Source organism: Spea bombifrons, chromosome 2, assembly GCF_027358695.1.
Source record: "Spea bombifrons isolate aSpeBom1 chromosome 2, aSpeBom1.2.pri, whole genome shotgun sequence".
Taxonomy (NCBI): Eukaryota; Metazoa; Chordata; class Amphibia; order Anura; family Pelobatidae; genus Spea; species Spea bombifrons.
In genome coordinates, this window is record NC_071088.1 from 21,222,742 (window position 1) to 21,247,106 (window position 24,365).

Here is a 24,365-nt window from a genome sequence, read left to right on the forward strand (position 1 = left end):
CCGACACACAACACGCTATATGATTAATGTCTTTAATAAAACCGTAGCCGAGCAATGACATTATATGGATGTTTGAAGGTTTGCAGCCTTTATGCACTGTTTATCTTAGAGACAGATTCCTTCTGCATGAGCAGTCCAGTTTAATATGGTTTTGGTTGTTTTTGTTTTTTTATCTTATAAACACAAGCTATTTTCTTTCCAAATAGCCTCCGCTGGGCTCTCTTCCTGTTGCCATGTTTGCGGATCCTCTTCCGGTACGTGTCACAGGAGGTTTCCGGTGATCCTTAAGCCGGTGAGTGATAATGAAGCCACAGGATGGTGCTGGTTCTCTGCTGCTGTTCGTCACTCCGCTGCTGTTACGGATGGGCTTTGCCTCCGAGCTGCCGGTGGTGACATGTGGCTCGGTAATAAAGCTCCTGAACACCAGGCACAACGTCCGTCTACACTCCCACGACGTCAGATACGGCTCAGGTAACGGAAGGGTTCATTCGTGGCAGCCTCTGCCATAACTAGGGCGCAGTGAGGCTGCGCAAATCGTGTTCTTCCCTGCTTGGGAACGTTAGGGCTTCGAAAGCCGGTTATAGCACGTGATTATTGATGTTTGAAACGCAAATGATTGAAAATATTTTTTTTATCTATTATCATAGTATATATATATATATATATATATATATATATATATAATGATCAGACCTTGAAATAATAAATATTTCTGAATGTATCATTGACCATTAAAGGGCCACGCCGGTCATCATGTGCACTATAATGTAATAAAGTGGCCCCTTTAAGTTTCAGTGTCGCCCCTTGCAAATGTTTGGAGCTGGGGATTCTGCCCCCCCCCATATCCATCTGCGCCCAGCTATTTTGCATGCAAGACATGTTTGTCCATGATGTACTTACCTACAGTCTACTCCAATGCACGACCCCATTAAATGTTGCGTTGCATTAGTTTTAACAAATTGAAAACAAACTAATTCTCGAAGTATTTCCTTTTTTTATTGTGGTTTTATTTATAAATGAATAACATTTTTAATTAGTGTAATGGAGTAGGGATTCAGAATGTAAGGCAAAGTCACCTCTACACCAAATGCGAAAATTATACGAAAGTAAAAGTTTTTCGGCAACGACGATTCGTTGTGGACCTAAATAATTACTTAAATAATAATCTAGTAACTAAAACCTAAAACGCGTCTGTTCCCGTAAACGCGTTTCTCACATCACATATTCTTTCTTTATTAAACACAAATATATAAATGCGGTCGGCGAAGGCGCTGATGTAAATGAACCTGTATCTCTGCGTGTTTGGGAGTAACAAGCTTTCTCGCTTTCCCAAAGGCAGCGGACAGCAGTCTGTGACCGGCGTGACTTCAGTAGACGACGGTAATAGTTACTGGCGCGTCCGAGGAAAAACCTCCACCGTGTGCGAGAGAGGAACGGCGGTAAAATGCGGACAGTCTATCCGTCTGACGCACGTCAACACCGGGCGCAACCTGCACAGCCACCATTTCACATCGCCTTTATCTGGAAATCAGGTTAGTGTTTAGCTAAAAAAAAAAAAAAAAAAAAAAAAAGATGAGCTTCCTGTTATAGTTGCTTAGTTACATAGGCTGGAAAAAGACCTGCGTCCATCAGTTCAGCCTTTGCCACATCTGTTGATCCAAAAGCATTTCTCAAAACAGAGAATTCCACAGCCGATAACATCCGTTCAACCTAAATAGTCTGCCAATTAAAAAAAAAATTTGTTTGGTTAGGTAAGACAGGTTGCTGCCACTAAGAGAAGAAATATATACGCATTGACTCATTTCACCTAACCCAACCTTTATAATATATATATATATATATATATCTCTGCAGAATTAGCGTTTTTAGAAAACTCATGTAAAACAGCATCCGCATGTAAATACCTAGTTTTTGCTGAAAATGAGGTTATGGATAAACATTGGACAGGAATTGAACTACTGATGTCTGTTGTGAGGTCCTTAGCTTTTAGGAAATGACAAAATAAGATGATGGTCAGGTCCGGTAGTACCGTATTGGCTCGGATATAGGCCGCCCCCGTATATAGGCCGCACCCTAAAAGTTTGGTGCTTTTTTAAAGAAAAAGTTTTTTTTCTTTAAAAAAGCACCAAAAAAACATGCTGCCACTGTCCTCCCCCCCGAGATATGCTGCCGCTGTCCTCCCTCCCCGAGATACGCTGCCGCTGTCCTCCCTCCCCGCGATACGCTGCCGCTGTCCTCCCTCCCCGCGATACGCTGCCGCTGTCCTCCCTCCCCGCGATACGCTGCCGCTGTCCTCCCTCCCCGCGATCCGCTGCGCTCCCTCCCCGCGATCCGCTGCGCTCCCTCCCCGCGATCCGCTGCGCTCCCTCCCCGCGATCCGCTGCCCTCCCTCCCCGCGATCCGCTGCCCTCCCTCCCCGCGATCCGCTGCCCTCCCTCCCCGCGATCCGCTGCCCTCCCTCCCCGAGATCCGCTGCCCTCCCTCCCCGCGATACGCTGCCCTCCCTCCCCGCGATACGCTGCCCTCCCTCCCCGCGATACGCTGCCGCTGTCCTCCTCTGCCCCCCCTCCTCGACTTACCGGAGCAGACTCCCGGGTGTCTTCAGGGCCGGCGAGGGACATCTACGCAATACGCGTATGCAACTTCCGGTACCGTTACCGGAAGTTGCATTTGCGTATTGCGTAAATGTCTCCCGCCGGCCCCGCAAGACACCCGGGAGTCTGCTCCGGTAAGTCGGGGGTGGGCAGAGGTAAAACGCTTAGATAACCTCCCGTGCCGGCACCCCCCCCCGTGGGAAGTGCTGGCAGGGGAGGCTGTCTGAGCGTATCGGGGAGAAGGATGCAGGTCCCCTGCACCGCTGCGGGGGATCTGTATCTTATCCCCGCTGCCTGCCCGGCGCCCGGGACTGCATGTCCCGGGCGTCGGGCGCTAGACCCCGAATATAGGCCGCACCCCCACTTTAAAAACTTAAAGTGGGGGAAAAAAGTGCGGCCTATATTCGAGCCAATACGGTATTTTGTACACATTATGTTGGATGCCCCCCCCCCATAAAACAGGGACCTCTTGTCCATTAGTACCGGTTTTAATGCTGTCGTCCAGTGTGTTAGTTTTCACTGTCTCTTGTAAGAGCGTTATGGCGCCTGCCGACGCGCCGTAAATAAAATCTAATGTGAATGTGATGATCTATTTGCAGGAAGTCAGCGCGTTTGGAGATGATGGGGAAGGAGATATCCTGGATGACTGGACTGTTCTTTGCAACGAGGAATTTTGGCAGAGAGAAGAAGAGGTGCGATTCAGACACACATCCACCAACGTGCTGCTTTCTGTCACAGGAGAACAATATGGCCGGCCCATTAATGGCCAAAGAGAGGTTCATGGCATGGTATACTCCAACCAGAACAACTATTGGAAAGCAATGGAAGGCATCTTCATGAAGCCAAGCGAACCTCCTAGAACGGACTTTACCCACTCTGAACTATGACATCGCCTTTCACGAACTGGTGAATTCCCCTTCCCTAACCACACAGTGTTGGCTTCATTCAGGATTCAACTGGGATCCTGACTTTGTTTTAAATGTTGCCTATGGGGCACGGTTTGTATACGGCACCCTTATGCTAGTATTGTTATTACGTTATGCCAAGGCAGTGATTGAATGTGCCCCTGAGCATGTCACGGGGGCCCAGTACATTGTACATCGTTTTTATGTCTGCCCCAAGATTTCAATACAATTTCTCAAAGGCAATTCGATTCATTTTATTTGTTGCAGTGTTTATGAGAAGATGCATGCTGCCTATAATCCTATCTTTCAAAACATGTATTCTGTGGGCATTATGTTTAAATCTGACCTTTTGAGAGAAAAGTCACAATACGCAGTGTGTGATGTACTGTGCTGGGGGGGGACACACACGTGATGTTTTTTTATTGAATTGTAGTACTATATCTGCTCTTGGAGTCTGCTGATTGGATTTACCAGGTTTCTTTACCCACTGGAGTTTCAGCTATAAAATTACTAAAACGTTTGTTTTTTCAGTAGCAAAGATTAGTAAAGAAAGGAAGTTGCTACGATGGAGTCTATTCACCAACGCTGAAAAGATGATTAACTAAAATGATCATCGGAATCTTCTCCATTTGCATTTATAACAGTTTTTTTTAGGTGAGCCTAAGGATTTTTCCAAAGGATTTGTTAATTTTAACATTTAGTTTAAATGCTACACAACACGTCAAATGTTTTCTTTTTTGTGCTCTAAAACGACTAACATTTTAAATTGACCATCAAAAACTTCTTGAAAGCTATAAGTGAAGGTCTGTGTTTAGATATAGCATTTTAATTAGAATACTCATCTGCTTGTTAAATGCAAAAAAAAAAAACACAGGTGGATCTTCAGTGTGAAAAAAGGCAATTTTTGTTCTTGGTACCCAGACTCTTTTTATTACCATTCAACGTCATGTTTCTCAGAAATAATGTGTTGTGTATAATAATATAACCGACCTCTTACTCGCTTCATGTTCCAAAGTGTCAGTTCCTCTCACCATCTCGTTACAGGCAAGACAATTTATGGGAGCGTTTTGTTAAATCAGTAAGGGATGCATGTATGTTTAGATATAAAAATAATATACAAGCAGGGATTTTATTGTATTCTGATCTACCCCCTTCGGCCTCAGCTTTAGTAGGGTTGTCTAGTTATCTTCAAGTAAGCAGTTACCTTCAGAAATGGAAATACACACCGTCCTGGGCCCATGGCCAGGCTGTCATAGATTTGTGTCCCCTGCACACTCATCATGGTCAAAATGTTGTCTATTTTGGGGTGAAGCGAGTCACCGATCCCTTTTGTAGCTGGCGTTCTGTGTTGTCCATATCAGCCAGGACTGCATGTCTGTGTGCCAGTTAGGCATTTTCTTATTTTTGTGCCTTATCATACAGGGCACTGCAACGATTCACGTTACATCCACCTGACACAGTTAACCACCAATGGTCACAATAGTCCATCGGTAAATGGTCATGTTTCTGGTCCACAAAAATTAGTACTTTGTTCTCAGAAAAAAGTGTTTAGTATGAGATCTTAATGCGATAATAAAACCTGACAGTATTAAAAAAATGAAGAATAAATGATGTAAGGAAAGCGTGTTTTTAGTGTGTTTGGCACAGAAGATGAGGGAATTCGAACCATTGTGCTCTGTGACAATTCTGCAACGTTCAACAAACTCGGTGCTCGGTGACGGCTCAAATAACTGCTAGAGGGAAAAGTAATCCCTTCATCCCCACACATATATAAATAGTTCTTTGGTATTCATTTATAATAACTGTATTTTGTGGAGATACATTTAAAGCTGAGTCAGCAGGGTTTTATTGATGTTTTCCACCTTTCTCTCTTTATTTATGTCACGCATGTTGCCTCCAGGTTGTCGGAGAAAGCTGATAAACTGTATTTTTTATTTTTTTTTAATCACATACCCCTCGACTCGTGTCTGTGGCTGAACCAATGTGTGTAGTTACAGTTCATTCTAAATCACAGCAGGTGACTAACAGGATGTTTGGACATCGTTTAGCAATAAAGAAAATGTAATTTTAAATTGAAAGATACTCAAGCCTGTTTTTTTACTAAGATTGCGTGATTTTAAGTATACTTGTGTGGAAAATAATTGAATTAACATAAGAATGTCTTGCTCACCACACAGGCATGCATTCTCTAGTGGAAGAAATAAATCCCACTGGAGTATATGAAACATTAGATTTAGTCAGAAAATTTTGGCCATTTTTGTATCTACTATACAGAACAATTGAAGCAATAATCCATAAACCATCAGAATGTTCTTTACTCAAGCTTTGCGGTAATCTCAATATTCAGGTGATTTGGTGAAATACAAATCATGAATCTCTCGGACGGATAGATAACTTGTCGGGTAGGCTGCCCCAAGTGCGTGATTTTTTTTTGCACGGGGCATATTCAGAGAGGTAGGAATTCTATGGGTGAGTAATACTGGGATCAATTACATGGAAGTTTTAATACATGCAACGTGGCAAGCTCCTTTATTTTATACATATCATATCATATCATTTTCTCTATAGACACCAAATACCGTCTATGCTGCTGTAATGAAATGCACCTTTTTGCTGGCAAATGCCCACATTTTGTCTCTTTAGAGTGACGGATGAACTGTTGCATGCGGTTTGAACAGAATATTTAAGGACCAGATAGTGGTGACAGCATTCGATCTTAAAACGTTAGAATCGTTCAGGAACCTAAAAGAACAACAGTCGAAACAGCAGTCGTTTATAAGTCGAGGGATTTTTGTATCGATTTACAACAAATATATTCTTATTCTAACGGTGCTCGTGGACACCTAGATCTTTAAATAACCATCTCCTGCACCAGACTTATTACCACCTACTCTGTGACACATCTCGGGCCACATTGGTACTTTGCGGATAATTCTCAGAGGATGCCCTGTGTGCGGCGGACGAGTCGAGCGTAAAGGCGTCAGTGTCTCCTGGGTACCGGCAACATTATCTAATGCAAGAGAAAAGCTCCCGTTCTGGGCCAAGGATACACGTTACCACCTTGGTAAATGTCAAATGATTATCTAAAACGTTACATATTATCCTGTAAAATTGTGTTTCCTATCAGTAGCAGTTAGTATAAATGTTTATTCATGTAATCAGCGTCTCAAAAGGTATTTGATTAGTCTCTTCAATTTCATAAGAATCCTCTCTACGCAGCAATGTTACATTTCTTACCAGGCCGACATTGTGCCATTCATGGTCTGCGAATGTAACTATAAGAAACAGCAAACAAGCGATAATACATGAGAAGTATGTTTTATTTATAGAGCGCCATTTACACAGCGCTTCCTACATAATATATACATTCACAGGGTATGATACGTTAGGTGAAGAGCGCCCGGCTTACAGGCTAACAATGTAGAGGAATGGCGACCTTCCTTGGCCTGTATAGAAACAATGGGGGAAAATGCAGACATGGCTCCCCCCAACTCATTGTTTATAAGCTCCTGGCTCCCCACCTGCGGTTGCTCCATGACTGGAGGAGGTGGGTGTTGTGGGCATTTACTAACCATTATTTAAAGCTTTATGAATTCAGTATACACCCCAATCTCCTCAATGACGCCCCATACATTTCCGTTAGTCATACGTAATGCTCACCAAGTGAAAGGCCTACGGTTAGTGCTTAATTATTATCCCGGGCCACCCCTGCAGGTTCCCTCTGGCTCCTGTCACACATAACTTCCCGCACTGGGGGCAATTCATTGTTATTGCCCCCAATACCACCACTTTGTGACTATCAGCATCCCGTCCCCAGCAAACCACCATATTTACAAACCCCAATAAACTACCCATTGCTTTCTCCCCTCCCGCTCCTTCTCTGGATCCCTCCTCCCATGTCTGTCTCTCCTCCCCACTTCTCCCCGGCTCCAGCTCATGATGAAGTGATGATGGCGGCTGTGCCCAGGCTCCGCGTACTGAGCTGCTGCTAGTCTCCCTGATGGAGTGTGCGGGCTTCGGCGCGGGGACTCAGCAGCATCTCCTGCACTTCCTCAGGAGGCTGAAGCAGGTCTTCGACATGTGCGATGAAGATGCTGACGGCTTTATCAAGGTGGAACATTTCATGGATCTGGGGCTACAGTTTGCTCGGGGGGATGAGGTGAGGACACCGGGCTTTACCGGCTGCGCAGACCTGTCGCTATTCATCGCGCATCTCCCCAAAAATCCCCGCGCTTTGGGAGGGGTCGGGGAGACCGGATTTTATGGCAGATCTGCCCATTTCTTTCCTGATTTAAAATCCTTATTATGTCCTCCGGTCTTAATTCAGATTTGATTTTAGATTGAGTCATTCTAGCTCTAATGGCTCTAGGGTTTTCGGGGCCCTAGCTAGAAAGATGGAGGGCCTGTACTGCAAATTGTTTTAATGAGCAATTAAATGCAATCACTGCAGCACAAATAACGAGTTTAATAAATCATGTTATTCATGATTGCCATTAAAATGGGCTAATTCTATTTTACCTCCGTACCCTCTGGGGGCCCTAAGCACCATCTCTGCCGCAAACGCACAGCAGCCCCCGAGACTCCGGAGGCCGGGGAGATCTGGGGCCACGACTGGCAAAGGGCTCCTTAATACGGGCACCAAAGGCTGCCGTCCGCAAACTATGCAGGTCTGTCCACAGCGCGCTTCCGGAAAACCCTCTCATGGGGCACAGGAAGGACCCGGTCATCATGGGAATGTTGCAGAAGGCTTTGTGACACTGCGTGTGTATGGGGGCGAATGTGGGAGTCGACATGTGTATGTGGGTGTCCGTGCGTGAAAGCGGGCATCTGCATGTGTATGGGAGCAAATGTGGGCACCTGCGTGTGTTTGAGGGCCAATGTGCAGGAATGTGGGCGTCTGCGTGTGTTTTGGGGCCAATGTGCTGGAATGAGAGCATCTGCGTGTGTTTTGGGGCGAATGTGCAGGAATGCGGGCGTCTGCGTGTGTTTTGGGGCCAATGCGCAGGGATGCAGGCTTCTGGGTGTGTCTGCAGGCGTCTTCGCGTGGATTTGGAAAGGCATTAAATCCCACCCCCCCCCCAATAGGTGGAGAAACTTGTTAAATTTTTGGACCCAAATGACTTGGGAAGAATAAATTTCAAGGACTTTTGCTGCGGAGTGTTCGCGATTAAAGGTTGGGATTTCTTGTCACATCATACATGTAATCCGTGATGAAGGGCCGGCTTCCTGTCCCCACGGAGGAGAAAATGGTGACAGATCCTTTTTCTTCCAGGGTGTGATGAGCTGGTGTATGGAGTGCTGGGGGTAAAACACGGAGAACGCCCTCAATATCACACGGGATATGTGGATTTCTACCACCAGGTAACAGAGTGCTACAACCCCAGTCAGACTTCCGAAACGACCCCCGAGCTGGGGACTTCGCGAGCACTAATAAGACCCCCAAGCACATGCGTAGAAAGCGCTCCCAGTTGTTTCCTGACACTAATTGGCTGCTTCAGCCAGTGGCCGAAGGGTCAGACCCCATGAGCTGCAGCTTCTCCCTAAGGTAGAAATATAAATGAATGGATATCCTTACAGAGTGCCATCCGCCACATTATCTCATCGGTAGGAGGGTTCCTTTAAAAGGAGAATGAGGAGCCAATCACATTCCCCTTAACAACTATAGCTGCCAAGTGGCCCATTTTAAGAGGAACAGTACCAAATTCCAGGCAGGTGATCACAGGCCTGTTCGGGAGACCCCCACAGTTGCCCAGACCATGCAGGGATAATACTATTTACCGGCACACACTGCTGTTTTCATGTTATATACATGCTGTGAGAATCATGCAGCTTACATGTTACATACATCATTCCTTTTTACATGTTATATAAATATTGGATAAGTCATGTTATTTACATGTTACACAAGCATGCCGTTTACATGTTATATGCATATTGTATGAGTCATGCTATTTACATGTTACACACGTCATACCGTTTACATGTGGCGCACGCGCAACTCCTGTCTGTATCCGGGCGGAGTTAGGAGTGAGCGTGGCCAGTGAGATACCCGAAACTCCTTCCCCTCCTGACACGCGACCTGATGATGTAATTGAGATGCGCAGCCCTAGAGACGCTTCTTGTCACCCAGCAACGGTGGCAATGGGCGGGTCCGATTCTGAGTCCCACAGAGTAATCGGAAGAGCTCATCCCGAGCGCAATACCCCCAGAGGGGCAAGGTGAGGGTGCTGTGCCAGCAATACCCCCAGAGGGGCAAGGTGAGGGCGCTGTGCCAGCAATACCCCCGCAGGGGCAAGGTTAAGGGGCGCTGTGCCAGCAATACCCCCACAGGGGCAAGGTGAGGGCTCTGTGCCAGCAATACACCCCCCCCCAGGTTGGGGTAGAGGGAAGCAGGCAATGAGTGGGGCAGGAGGAATGTAGAAAGCTGGATTTTGAAAGCTTCTTCATAATTCTGGGAGATGTACTGAGAGAAAGCCCCGGAAGAATAATATCAGGGTAACTGCCGGTTACCGTTTCTATAGAAGCTGCATCCTGCATAACGGGGTAACTGGTGCCTTCTGCTTCTCAGGTTGTTAATAAGAGAAATTAGGGTGAGAAAGAGGGACCCTTTCAGCCCCTCAATCGTGTCCTGGGGCATGTAATTGAGAGGTAAGTAGTGTTTACTGTACACGGTTCACCATCCGCAGCCAGAGCGGAGCTTCCTTTTGGCACTCTCCGTGGTGAGGAAGTACTCCTTACAGCGAACGCAGTCTATTTTATACACCTTAGCGCTTCTCAAGGTTGGGAGTCATTGACAATAATGCCTATGATCCGAAGGCGTTCGCTCTGTGATGTTGCATTTGCAGCTGTAAGTTGCATGTTGTCTCCTTGTGTAGGAACAGAGCACTGAGCTGCCAGAGGGGATCTCCATGGACAGGCAGAGCACGTACAGCGATTCCGAGTCGTATCCAGACGAAGACCGGATGACATCGACGCAGTGTGGACTCCTCCATGAGTCCGATCCAGACAGCGCCATTGAGGGCACTCAGAGCTCGGAAACATCAGAAGAGGGTCCGAGTGAAGACAAGACTGGAGAGCTGGATGGCCTCTACCTCCCTAGAGACCGGTAAGTGGGACCTGTATTGTTTCCGCTATATATGTGTGCGTGTGTGAATGTATGTCCACGTATGTGTGTGTGCATTATATATATCGGCCTGAGCCAGATGTGGTTTGAGGGGGTTTTGGGGAATTAATAACGTCTTAACATTGACGATATTAAATGAAATGATGAAATGATATTTCCCTAGAAACCTCCTGAACCCGTCAGCTGATTTCTCAACGCACTCCACGGCCTCCTTAATCAGTAACGAGGAGCAGTTTGAAGACTACGGAGAAGGTGAAGATGCTGATTACCGCCCCAGCAGCCCGTGTCAGGACGACGAGAGCAAAACCAATGCCTACTCTGATCTGGGCTCGTCTATCTCTTCTAGGTATTCACAAAGTAGAAGGACAGATCTAAATGCCATTCAGGGCTCCATGTTTTCTACATCCATTTCTACATGAACTCTGGCCTCCATGAAACAAAATCATGCACGGTCACATGGTCATGTTAATGACTGTTGTAGCTTCGATTCTCCGGGCTAGGCTTAACTCCCCATTCAAACCCCCCAATAAAGACACCACACCAAAAATATGGATGAGAAAAGGCCACAGCCAATTTTATTTATTAGAGTCATTGTCACGCCAAAACCTGAAACAATAAACATAGGTGCGTTAACAAGGACAATGACTCAAACACCAACATGTAAATATATACAATAAACACCCAAGCTTGCCAAGCAATCCAGGTACCATAACCAAATGCCACTTAAGGAAGGGACATACCGAGATGCCCCCACCCTGACCTGAGGTTCCAGCACTGACAGCCAAGAACCTCCCACCAGATGTTACCAACCATTCACTTACCACCACATTAACCCCCTGGATACCTGGCAAGCTGCCGCCCCACAGACTGTGACAAACGACACAAACCTACAAACAAAAGAAAAAAGGGGAGGGAGGGTGGGACACGCAACCAGGTAAGCTAACCACAAAAAATGGTTCCTGAGCCCGGGAAAGCAACCACTTATATAATCTACCCCCAACTCCACCCCCAAAATTCCCGCCAAAAAGCCTACCCCTCCTCCGCACAACAGTCAAGGCCCACTATAGCCCATGCTGGCCCCCCCGTGGGCATCATTAGCAAACAGGCTGCGTGTGAGTCAGTGGGGTTAGAAAGCGTTACAGCCATCGTGATCGTTTTAAACACTGTCTGCGATGTCTGGGAACGTTTCTAGTGCTGCAGACGTCATACAACATATCGGAAGCATGAGCTTTTTCCTGGGGTTGGACCCTTAGCCCAGGGAGGGTAAACGCTCAATGATACCTGGCTCAGACGGTGTAATTCGGCATACATTATATATACATCTTGTAAAGAAAGCATAGGTGGAATGAATATCCAATCTGGAGACAAATGAGATGAACCCCCACCTCTGCCACCTTGCCCATGACTTCCTGTTTATACAGGAAGTGTTGTAATAAACCATTTGTTATGTCAAACAGTGCAGGACAAACGCTGCAGAAGATGAGACGCACGTACAACGACAACTTACTAGACATGTACTGCTCCCAGTGCTGCAAAAAATTACCCTTCTGAACGACCTGGAAGCCAGGCTAAAAAGCCTGAAAGCCAACAGGTGAGGCGTTTACAGCCTGATCTATCGGAGGTAAGAGAGTAAGAAACATCTAGAATAAGGGTTGTGAATAAGGGTTGTGATACAGTATTTCTGGGAGGTCGGAGTCTGTAGCACTTAAGAAAAGTATGAGGGTCCTTTATTCTCCAATGCCCAAGGGGTTGTATCTGACGACATGGCTGCCTATGTGACAAGTGCATGCAAATTGGGGATAACGGTCTGTCCTCTCCGGTCTTGTAGCTTTTGTGCACATCATTGAGAATGTCGCGTATGTAAAACAGATTTTTATAAAATAGCCTGAGGGATACGTACTAAGTAAATATGCTATTGAGAATGAATCTTTCATAATGAATGATGGGCCGCAATCCACGGATGGTCTTGGGATAATTTCATTATGCTGATCATGGTGACCAATGACCTCTGGTGTCCTCAGGCAACTTCTCCACAACAGCAACCTGAGCAGCAGTAACGGCAGCACCGAGGATCTCTTCCGGGACAGCATTGACTCATGTGACAATGACATCACCGAAAAGGTAGGAAGGGCACGTGTCGGGCTATTTTTATTTGAGTCAAAGTGTGTGATAATGCCATCACTGAAAGGGTTATTATTATTTATTTCTTATATCGTGCCATCATATTCCACAGCACTGTACACTGTTTAATCAGGACAGAACAAGGAGCAAAAGTCAAAAAAGTTTGACTCACAGAAACAATAGTTGAGGGGGGCCTGCTCTAACGAGTGCGTATATACAGCGATCAGCCATAACATTATGACCACCTGGCTAATGCTGTGTAGGTCCCCCTTTTGACCCGACTCACTAGACCTCTGAAGGTGTGTTGCGGTATCCAGCACCGAGACATTAGCAGCAGGTCCTTTAAGTCCTGTAAGTTGCGAGGTGCGGCCTCCATGGACGCCTCCCGTTGCCCCGTGTTCTCCAGGTAAGCAACACACCCGGCCATCAGACCGGCCACCTTCTTCCATCGCTCCGTTATCCAGTTCGTAGGTTCACGTGCCCATTGTAGGTGCATTCAGCAGCGGTCAGCATGGACATCCTGACTGGTGTGCAGTTACGCTACCCCATGCGCAGCAAACTGCGATGCACTATGTGCGACACAGAATATAATGCAGGTAGACATGGGTCGTAATCTGGGACTTGCTGACATCTCCTTTTGCTTTGGCAGGTGAGCTTCCTAGAGAAGAAGGTGACAGAGCTGGAAAATGAGAATTTAACTTGCGGGGATGTCAAAAGCAAACTGAAACATGAAAACACGCAGCTGGTCCATCGGTAAGACGCGCCAGCCTGGGGCAGTTACAAGGTTTAACGCATACAAGCAGAGACTAAGGCTAGGCTGCCATACGTGGGAATGATAGTGGGTATAAAGAAACATATTATATCGCGACTCACAAAATAGAGGACAGAGACCACGGGGGTAAGTGGCGGGGGAGCTGCTGTTGGTCAGACCTAGGATATTGCCCATTCAAAATATGCCAATGCTTAACATATAGATTGTAGTCCATATGTAACCATTTCCATCTATTATACAGTATATAGATGACACATATATATATATATATATATATATATATATATATATATAGACCATAATGCATGGCCTGTATGGATGAAGGTGGGCCGAATATATTATCCTGGGTAGGTGATGGCCTTGTCATACCCTGGAAAATTCCATTGTTTCCTTTTTCAGCTTGTGATAACCGCAAATGAATCTCAAATAGGGAACAGTCTCACAATATTCACATCCTTTCAGAGTCCATGAATTAGAGGAGCTTTTAAAAGATCAGGAGACGCGATCAGACCAGGTCATGGATGAGGAACTCAAACGGCACAGAGAAATGTTTGGCAAGCTCCAGAAAGAGAAAAACACAGAGATTGAACTACTGAGTGCCAGGTAATGGCCAATGCATTTGTGTCTCAGAGACCTTCACATGTCTCACTTCAGGATGAACTATAATGTGTTCAGCGCTGACCCCAGGTGGTATATTCCGTTCTGCGCGTACCAGCAGCAGAGGAGGTCCACTAAAATGGGGAATGGATCTCAAGATAAAAATTTTAAGGAAACGTTTAATCACAAGTGGAAGATGTTAATCCAGTGAAAAAATGTAAGTGTGCATGGGATAGGCTTAGACTGTAATCTCTGTGGGACAGCCCTTCTTAATGTTTTCATATGTATTGAACCCCAATCGTAATGTCTGTTGAGCGCTGTACTTATTAAATGGCTGAACTCATTGTAGCTTCCTTTGTTCTTATACAAGAAACTGTAAAGCGCTGAGTACATCGGTTAGCATTACGTAAAGTACACAAATGTATACAGTGCAAAGCGAGGAGTACGTAAGGCCTGAGCTCTGACAGCAGCTGGAAAGGGCAAAATAGATGATACCAGCAGCTCAAAACTGCCGCAAAAATTCCAAGTATTTCCAAGGAATTTGCAGGCATCGGTGCAGCCATTTTATTGTGATTTATTTTTCAGGGTTCAGGAACTGGAGGAGGAAAATGAGGAATTATTAACGTCCATAACCAGACTGAAATCACAGTCAGAGAAGATAGACGAGGTGAGCCTCCCATGGCCTCAGATGAGACATGCCGAGTTCTCTGATCTGCTTTCAGAGTCTAGGTTTCTCTGACTTCAGAGTTGTCTGAAATACCAAAATTCGGCCACCCTCTCGTAAACCTTTAAACTCCCTTTAAACGGTGGGGCCAGAGTTTCTGCAGCCCAGGGTCTTCCCCCAGACTGCCATTTACAGCATACCTGCAGAGCTTGTCAGTCCAAACTTTGTATACTGGGCCCACAATGAGGTTAAAAGGTACATCTCCTAGGTCATGGCTCAACACATCTCACTCCGGCATCTTAGTGGCCGAGTTCCTGTGAAATTCCTCTTTTACATTTTAATTGGATTTTCTAGAACTCTCACAATACCAGACACCTATAAATGAATGAGGCATGAGCTCTATTGATTCATTTGCTGTTGATTAACTTGAAAGGGAAAATGTAATCTTTGCTGCTGCAGGAAAGGCAGCGGATGTCAGACAAGTTGGAAGACACCAGTCTGCGGCTTAAAGATGAGATGGATCTGTACAAGAAAATGATGGATAAACTGAGACAGACTTCCAGGAAAGGGAAGCCACTCAGGATGTGAGTCCGCTCTTTGGGCTTTGGGGAATGGGCATTCGGCTCATTTGGTATTTACACCACAGGGGGTAAGAGTTGGGAAGTAGCTACTCCCATGACCCTTGCTGTACCATGAATGTAAATCTGTAGGAGAAGTCACACCCTGTGTCTTTCTGCTTATCATTCGGTTCTCTGACATGTCCTCCATCTATTTTTTAGCTCATTGAAGACTTGAGGAAGGAGCTGTACCATTTGCAGATGAGCAGAGGACAGAGTTTGTCTTCTGGGCAGTGTGAACTCAACACCAAGACCAGGGAAGCAGAACTGGAGCAAGAAATCAGGAAGCTCAAACTGGTGATTACCTCTGACACGGTGGTCTCCAGAACAAAGGAACTTTGGAGGCCTCAGAATTTTACAGCTTATTCCCATGCAACATCATTAATGTCTGCCATAGGTGCAGGTTGATTACCATGAGCTTGAGTTCATTATATCGCCAATGTTATTTATGTGTGAAGTTGCAGTTACGCTGATTCACACGTGTCCATCCCTGACCGTCCCTTCTGTCTGCAGGATAACCAGAAGCTCCGGGATCAGAACGACGACTTAAATGGCCAAATCCTCAGCCTCAGTCTGTATGAGGCAAAAAGTCTGTTTTCCACCCAGACCAAGGCTCAGTCTTTGGCCGCTGAAATAGACTCTGCCTCCAGGGATGAGGTAAGAGACACATTCTCCCCCCAGGGATGAGGTAAGAGACACGTACTCCCCACAGAAGTTTTACACGTGTTTCTCAGGGGCCACAGTCTGCACTGTTGCGGTAATATGCAGCGATTTAATACTGCGACTCCCCAAGAGACATCGGGTAATGAGAGCCGAGTCTATCCACAAACCCTCGCTACCATTTTTATTATTTGTTTGTAGCTCGTGGAGGCCTTAAAAGAACAAGAAGAGATCAACTACCGACTACAGCAATACATGGACAAAATCATCCTTGCCATTCTGGATCATAACCCCTCCATACTGGAAATAAAAAACGAATCTCCCCTCCGTCAAGAGCAAGATTTGGAGGAGAAGACGCTTTTACCGCACAGAACATGATCTGATGGGAATATGGTGACACAGTTTTACATATCTGTCTGTAGAAGTCATGCCCGTGGCCATCGCCAGAATTCTGCCGTTTTGGTAAAATGCGAATATGACATTCACATTTATGATCCCTTCGTTTTCTGAGGCATGTAAAATGTGTCTGCTGCAGATGGATAGAGCTCGAGAGGCTGGATACGTGTGAGCAGCTTGTCCTGACTCTCACATGAATGCTCTTCTTTTAAGCCACATTTATGCCAAGTGGCTCTGTCATGTCTGTTTACAGACCGTAGACTATTAGCTTCCTAGCATTTGGGATGGCATATTAGAGACTTCTAGAGGCCTCCAGGTCCCATTCGAAGCAGAATTAGAGCACGTTCCAGTCTACACATATGTTTACATGTGAGTGTAATTTTGTAAACACAACTTCAAAAGAGACAATGTCTGCCCCGGGTTGTTCTGGAGATACCAAGCGGTGGGAGATCTATAGCATCTGTAAATAAACCAATGGGTTGCTGACCCATAAAGGGTTAACATTAGCCCATTTTGGGGTATGTACTATGAAAAGCAAGCCCCCCTGCCCATCAGAGTGTGCACCCTGTTGAAGGCTTATTTTCTGTATGACGGCTTATTTTTCTGTATGTACCGGAGCAGTAATTGGATCACTTGCATGGGTTTCTGGGTTTGTGCCTTCATCCTACTCCATACATTCCCATGGACCATTTCTTTACTGTTTTCCACACCTTGTAAATGTGTAAATAAAGTAGAGATTTGTACATTTTGTCTCAAAGTTGAGTGAAGATCTGCGCTGGTTCTTAAAGTGTGGCGCCGGTTCCGTCTGTTTGCGCTACTTTGCTGTATTCTTCATTAAATTGTATCACTAGTAATAGCGCGAGGAGCTTTGCGCCAATCATTAGTACAAACGCTTCGCGTGATCCATGCGGTCGTGTAAATTGTAGCCGTTTGCTAAAGGCCGGAGATGGACGCAGACTGTGTGCACAGCACCACCGGGCAACGGGTCACTGGAGAGCCCCGATTTCTGTTCCCTCTCATTAGCCCAGGTGCTGTCTCTCTCTCTCTCTTTAGCCGCGGCTCTCTCTTGTTAGGCCCGAATCTGCATGCCATACTGACCTCTTCCCATGAGCCCTCTCGGGGGTGGCTAAATTCTTAGATACTGGGGGTAATTTTTCCACAAAGCTGCCCCCATGAATTTGTTATAATAAAAATGCATGCACGAGAACTTCATTCCACTTGCGTTACAGCAGCCAGGGTACGTAGACAATAGGTAGGTGGGGGACTCCAGCATATGACAGGTAACAGGCAGAGGCAACCACAGTGATGCTGTCCTCCAAGGGCCACACAATAACAATGACAGCTCTGCCCTAGACCTAGGGTACATACACAATAGGTAGGGGGGACCCCACCATTTGACAGGTAACAGGCCGAAGCAACCACAGTGATGCTGTCCTCAAGGGGCCACACAATAACAGTCACAGCTCTGCCCTGGACCCCAGGGAGCCCACATTCTACCCTAAACCTGTAGAGACATCCATGGGGTTGATCGCATCCCTAGCCCCCCCCATGCACCGACTCCCTTTTTACAGAGGTTATTTTATTTACACTGCCCTTACACACACCTGTCCATAAACACGCATAGACGCTGCCTTTACCCGCACCTGCCCATAAACACGCATATAAGCATTCACTGCCCTCACACACTGCCCATAAACACGCATATACGCATACACTGTCTTTACACACACCTGCCCATTAATACGCATATACAGATATATATACATTTAGAGATACATATACAGATATACTGCACTTACACACCTGCCCAGGGCCGGCTGAAGACTTAACGCCGCCTGGGGCGAAGTGTAAAATGCCCCCCCCGGTACTTACCTATAAGAGTCCTGCGGTGAGTCTCCCTGCTCTGCCACGGTGCCGGCTTGTAATGCTGAGCGCCGGAAATTGACGCCACTTCCGGTGCTCAGCATTACAAGCCGGCACCGAGACCGAACAGGGAGACTTGCCGCAGAGGAGAGAGAGAGGGGCGCCGAGCGGGTAAGCGAAAACCAATCGGCGCCCCTCTCTCTCTCTCCTCCGCTTCAAAAAAAAAACAAAAACAAAACCGCAATTGCCCCAGTCGGCTCCATTGTAGGGCTGGCCCTGCACCTGCCCAGACACACACCTGTCCATAAACACACATACACGCTGCCTTTACCCACACCTGTCTATTAACACGCATATAAGCATTCACTGCCCTTACACACTGCCCATAAACACGCATATACGCATACACTGTCGCATACACACACCTGCCCATTAATACGCATATACAGATATACTGCACTTACACACCTGCCCATACACACACCTGTCCATAAACACACATACACGCTGCCTTTACCCGCACCTGTCCATTAACACGCATATAAGCATTCACTGCCCTTACACACTGCCCATAAACACACATATACGCATGCACTGTCGCACACACACCTGCCCATTAATACGCATACACTGCCACTACCCATAAACACGCATTTACTGCACTTACACACCTGCCCATACACACTGCCTTTACACATGTGCCCACACACATATACACTGCCCTTACACAAGCCTGTCCATACACACGTGTATACACATACACTGCCCTCACACGCCCCTGCCTTTAGACACACACCAGCTTACAATACCTACACTGCCCACCCATAAATAATAAGGAATAATTATAGACACGGCACCTATAGAAAAAAGATCTATTAAAAACAGCTTTATATAAAAAGGGATCTATTGTAAAGACATGGCACCTATATAAAAAGGATTGGTTATAGAGACAGCACCTATAGAAAATGCATCCATCATTGGGAAGACCCGAGTTATAGAGATCAGCATTTTGTACATACAGAGTCCGGGGCTACTCTTAAGAGGGCGTCACGGTATAGGGCGAGCTACGAGTTCCATTTTTAACACCCCAGCTCGGCGCAGTGGCCAAGTGGTAAGGCGTCGGTCTCGTAAACCGAAGATCACGGGTTCGAACCCCGTCCGTGCCTGCTAGTTTTTGCGCCCGCAATAAGTTTCTCTGTGGTTAGTATTCCTGCTCATTGCTTGATAGGTCGCTCGGAGGCCCTTTTGTTATGAAACAGAGGGAATCCGTTATTTGTTTACCGAACGCAGTCTCGTCCCCCCCCCCCACTGGTACCAACTGCAAAGTCCCCTGCACCGACCCCCGGCCACACAAGGGAGCCATTCGGCAGAAAGACGGCGCGGCGTGGTGGCCCAGCGGTAAGACGTTGGCTTCGTAAACCAAAGTTAAAAAATGGTTCAATCCCAGTCGGTGCCTGCCGCGTAGTATTATTATAAAGACGCCCTCCCATGGACAGCACAGAGAAATCTTCTATTCACATCACCTCCGGCCATCCCATTAATATATATATCCGCTTCTTGCACCCACAGTGCTATATTTTCCTTTTTAATGTCCCGAATAATGTCTGATCTCACGCATGTAAATTGAGAGTCTGGCGGGGGAACCGTCCCATAAACTAAAACGGTACCGTAAAACTGGGTGAGGGTGCATCCCCGCCTGCCTCCAGCAGAGGGAGCTCTGGGAATTGGTTGATGGTGCATTCCTGCCTGGCTCCACCAGAGGGAGCCCTGTGCCTGCCGGAACTGGCTGATGGTGCATCCCCGCCTGGCTCCACCAGAGGGAGCTCTGTGCCCATTGTGTAGCGCTGTGGAATACGATGGCGCTACATCAAACAGTGATAGTGTTTTGCTAACAGCAGGCGAATGATGTCGAAGGATGCTAGGGAGGCATGTGATGGGTTAAATATTCTACATACACAATCTACGTGTCTGAAATTCACATCTTTATTCCAAGCTCTGGTCTCGTGTGTTTGTGTGTGTGTGTGTATATATATATATATATATATATATATATATACACATTACAAAGCTTCCGCATGAAGAGGACGTGTTGGCGGGTCACCGCCTGTTACCAGCCACACTAAACATGTTGGTGTCTGTGCAGCGATCAGATGAGGGACCGGATTATATACAAAACCGAACAACAAATACTTTTTTTACATATTTATTTCATGCTTCTAGTGCCATTCTGTACACCCAGTGCCCTCCCGCGGTCTGCCATCTGTACCTCATCTCAAGGAGCTGCCATGTTTGTGAGGGCGAAATGTAGTTAACCCATTAAAACTGATAGTCGGCATAAAAAGTATAAATCAGGCTATTAATATGTGGCTTGTGTTTATATTATGACTAAAGATCATCTGAGCAGTTGTCAGTTATTACAGATTAAATGGACTACATGTCTGTGCATAGATGTATTATAAATGTATGAAAATGTGTAGTTTTTCTCCTTAATAAAATTCCATGAACCCTGGTTGTACCTTTTGCTTCCCAAAGCTTCTGATTATGTCTCTTAATTAATGATGTCGCTGGTTGAAGAGTTGGGGCTTGCCTGATGCGCAGTGTATGATGTATGTTGTATGCATCTCTTCATTGCATAGTGTGATAGTTATGTACGGTGGTTTTATTGCCCATTGGCATGACACAAAATGTTGGTGTATATTCTTATTAAAATTATGGGGTTATATATGTGTGTGTATGCATTAGCTAAAACTATGGGTATCACACTGGGGAAAAAAGAGATCATTAAATCATATTTAATTTTGTACAGGAAACACAGGAATAGAGTTTGACTGCAGACTCCGACCTTGATCAGTCCTTGGTCGCATCTTCACTCAGTCGTCGGGATAACAATATGCCGATCCCATTCATATCTATATTCCCTTACTGTGTTAACCTCCACCACTCAGTCAGGACATACAGCTACATGCCATGGATTTGATGTTTTTATATCCGGAGCCATCTTGGTCAGTGGCGTAAGTACAGGGGTCGACCCTGCGACTGCTTGTCTTCTCGTGCCCTTTCTACACAATTTTGAACCCTTAATCACGTCGCTTCTTTAAATGTCACTTTATTACTCTGTTAGATTCTCTTGATAAAAGTCCCCAAGAGTTTTGTTTATATTACCACTTATGAGATACTTGGTGTTCTCTTGGCAATATATATATAAGTCTACATGTATGAGGTCACATAGAACTGTCTCTGTTTTTGTAAGAAAACAAACGTTGTCCATTAAAAAGACATGAAATGCATCAGAAATACAGCACAGGCATCATTAATGTTGTAAATGACTGAATGATTGTAGCTGAAAACGGCTGATTTTTAATGGAATAACTTCAGAGGCTCTTTATCACTCCCATCATTCCTGCGTTCCAACGGCACGTTGTGTTTTCTAATCCAAGTTTAACTTTAAAAGGCTAATCAATCGTTAGAAAAACCCCTTTGCAATTATTACAGCTAGACATTTATTTTCCAAGTGACCCCACATTTTAGAATGGTAGTCTGTGTGTGATATATATATATGTGTGTGTATATATACCGTGTTTATATATATATATATATATATATAATCACACACTACTGTTTCAGAATTATATATTGACATTATAACTGTAAGCATTTTCTAGCAGGCTTGTCGCTGAGAGTACGCAGCCCCGCCCTGCTATTGTGATGTAACATAGGTGCCACGCCCCTCTACTGTGACATAGTGTAGGTCATAAAAGCACTGGCCGTTAGGCCAACAGATGCTTTTGTAAGCTGACAGTACAAGATGAGGAGCATAGCTCTGGTTTTCGTTGTTACTGTTCTGATCCATGCGATCTTCTCTTTGGAGATTTACACAAATAGCTGGGCTGTGCACATACCCGATGGCTCTGTAGAGGCAGAACGTATTGCACAGAAATTCGGTTTCATCAACCTTGGGCAGGTGGTGCTTGGCAGTGATTTCTACCATCTATCTCATCGTGGCATTCAAAGGAAATCCTTCAGCCCTCACTGGGGTAGAAATATTCAGCTGAAAAAAGAACCCAAGGTTAGCTGGTTTAAGCAGCAGACGCTGAAGAGAAGGGAGAAAAGACAGCCTGATATGGTTCCCACAGACCCCCTCTTCAGCTTGCAGTGGTACCTGGGTAAAAATCTTGACTTAGGCATCCAGACTGCTTGGAACCGTGGATATACCGGACGAGGCGTGGTGGTGACCGTTCTGGATGATGGGCTTGAAAAGGACCACCCCGATCTCGCATTAAACTATGATCCGGAAGCGAGTTATGATTTTAATGACGACGATCCTGACCCTCAGCCCCGATATAACTCATCTAATGAGAAGAACCACGGGACCCGCTGTGCAGGCGAGGTGGCTGCGGTTGCCAATAATGATATCTGCGGCGCTGGAGTAGCATACAACGCTAGAATAGGAGGTGTGCGAATGCTGGATGGGATAGTCACAGACATTGTTCAAGCTCAGTCGTTGAGTTTGAACCCACAGCATATTGACATTTATAGCGCCAGCTGGGGTCCCCCTGATGATGGAATGTTTCTGGATGGACCAGATGAGTTATCTTCTGAGGCCTTTTACAATGGAATACTAAATGGCCGCGGTGGCCTTGGATCTATCTTTGTTTGGGCATCTGGAAACGGTGGCAGGGATGACAACTGCAACAGTGACGGCTTCTCCAACAGTATCTACACTGTTGCTGTTGGGGGTGTCTCAAAACATGGAACAGTCCCTGTGTACAGTGAGGCGTGTGCATGCAAACTTACAAGCACTTACAGCAGCAGTGGTGGTGAGGAAGAGACTTTTATCACCACTGATATACGCCACACGTGTACAGATCAACACACCGGGACTTCAGCCGCCACTCCACTTGTTGCCGGGATCCTTGCTTTGGCATTGGAGGCAAACCCAGCTCTTACATGGAGGGATATACAACATATCGTAGTAAGAGCGTCCAGTCCTGCCCACCTAATGGCTGACGATTGGGTCATAAATGGAGTGGGAAGAAAAGTGAGCCACTTTTTCGGCTACGGACTCTTGCATGCTGGACGAGTAGTGGAGCTGGCCGAAACATGGGAGACAACGCAGCCTCAAAGAAAGTGCCTCATAACAATTGTGAGCACCCCCAAAAGAGTGCATTCAGATCTGATTTTGACTTACAATGTCACTGCCTGTTCTGGGTCCCCCAATCACATAACATCCCTTGAGCATGTCCAAGCCCAAATGTCCCTCAGCTACAGTCGCAGAGGTGACCTGGAAATCTATCTTACCAGTCCTATGGGCACCCGTTCTGTGCTGATGGGCAAGAGACCACATGATACCAGCACTGATGGGTACAGAGATTGGTCCTTCATGACCACACAATCTTGGGATGAAAATCCATTGGGCCTTTGGACCTTAGAATTTAGGAACAGAGGAAGCTACACCAACCACGGATTTCTACGTCATGTCACGTTGATTTTGTACGGGACAGATGAACACATGATGTCCAGGAAAATCAAGAAGTCTGTCATGAGAAAGTGTCTGAGGCGGGATAGAAATGGGTCGTGCATAGAATGTTTGGCACCATATTATACCTTTGGAAAGCTCTGTCTATCTTACTGCCCTGCCAAATACTTTAAGTCTACGCAGAGAGCGGAGGTGTCAGAGCCCAGCAGCTTTCACCTTGTTCGTTCTTGTGCCGCTTGCCACCCATCCTGCTTTACGTGTAAAGGGTCGTCTGCCAATAATTGCACTTCCTGTTCCCCTTTATACGAATATAATGGAAAAGACAACTCATGCGTAAGATCTGACTCCCCAAGTGTAGACTTACAGAACGCCTCATTCATCCGGATCCCTCAAACGACATTAGTGGCAGTGATAATGAGTGCGGCCATTGTAATGGTTATGGGACCGCTAATGGTTTTCATTCACTGGTATCTACGAAAAAGATCACGAGTAGACCCCAGTCCCGTCTGATGGGCAACCACCGTGCTCTAAATCAGATCTGGAATCTGCGCAGGGACCCAACCTGACGCGGATAGCA

The 24,365-nt window shown here is 46.0% G+C and overlaps 2 protein-coding genes, 1 non-coding gene and 1 pseudogene across 3 annotated transcripts; all 4 read left to right on the top strand.

The window, feature by feature from the left end:
- The first annotated feature begins 238 nt into the window (after nt 1-238).
- SDF2 (stromal cell derived factor 2) lies at nt 239-3,742 on the top strand. Its single transcript, XM_053456707.1, has 3 exons — nt 239-471; nt 1,336-1,532; nt 3,194-3,742. The coding sequence occupies exons 1-3, from the start codon at nt 303-305 to the stop codon at nt 3,479-3,481; spliced, it is 654 nt and encodes a 217-aa protein (XP_053312682.1). The 5' UTR covers nt 239-302; the 3' UTR covers nt 3,482-3,742.
- Nucleotides 3,743-7,417: 3,675 nt separating this feature from the next.
- Nucleotides 7,418-16,550, top strand: LOC128474947 (rab11 family-interacting protein 4-like; annotated as a pseudogene).
- Nucleotides 16,551-19,406: 2,856 nt separating this feature from the next.
- TRNAT-CGU (transfer RNA threonine (anticodon CGU)) lies at nt 19,407-19,478 on the top strand. Its single transcript has one exon. It is a non-coding gene; the product is annotated as a tRNA-Thr (tRNA).
- A 2,639-nt stretch (nt 19,479-22,117) lies between these two features.
- On the top strand, nt 22,118-24,365 carry LOC128473593 (proprotein convertase subtilisin/kexin type 4-like). Its single transcript, XM_053455846.1, has 2 exons — nt 22,118-23,247; nt 23,458-24,365. Exons 1-2 carry the CDS (start codon nt 22,118-22,120, stop codon nt 24,296-24,298), a joined length of 1,971 nt encoding a protein of 656 aa, XP_053311821.1. The 3' UTR covers nt 24,299-24,365.

Bases quoted from the DNA above. Each gene is read 5' to 3' on its own strand.
- SDF2 (XM_053456707.1), top strand. From the start codon at position 303: ATGAAGCCACAGGATGGTGCTGGTTCTCTGCTGCTGTTCGTCACTCCG. The intron at 472-1,335 runs GTAACGGAAGGG...GCTTTCCCAAAG, and splicing joins CGACGTCAGATACGGCTCAG to GCAGCGGACAGCAGTCTGTG. The intron at 1,533-3,193 runs GTTAGTGTTTAG...ATCTATTTGCAG, and splicing joins CGCCTTTATCTGGAAATCAG to GAAGTCAGCGCGTTTGGAGA.
- LOC128473593 (XM_053455846.1), top strand. From the start codon at position 22,118: ATGAGGAGCATAGCTCTGGTTTTCGTTGTTACTGTTCTGATCCATGCG. The intron at 23,248-23,457 runs CCCAGCTCTTAC...CATAACAATTGT, and splicing joins GCTTTGGCATTGGAGGCAAA to GAGCACCCCCAAAAGAGTGC.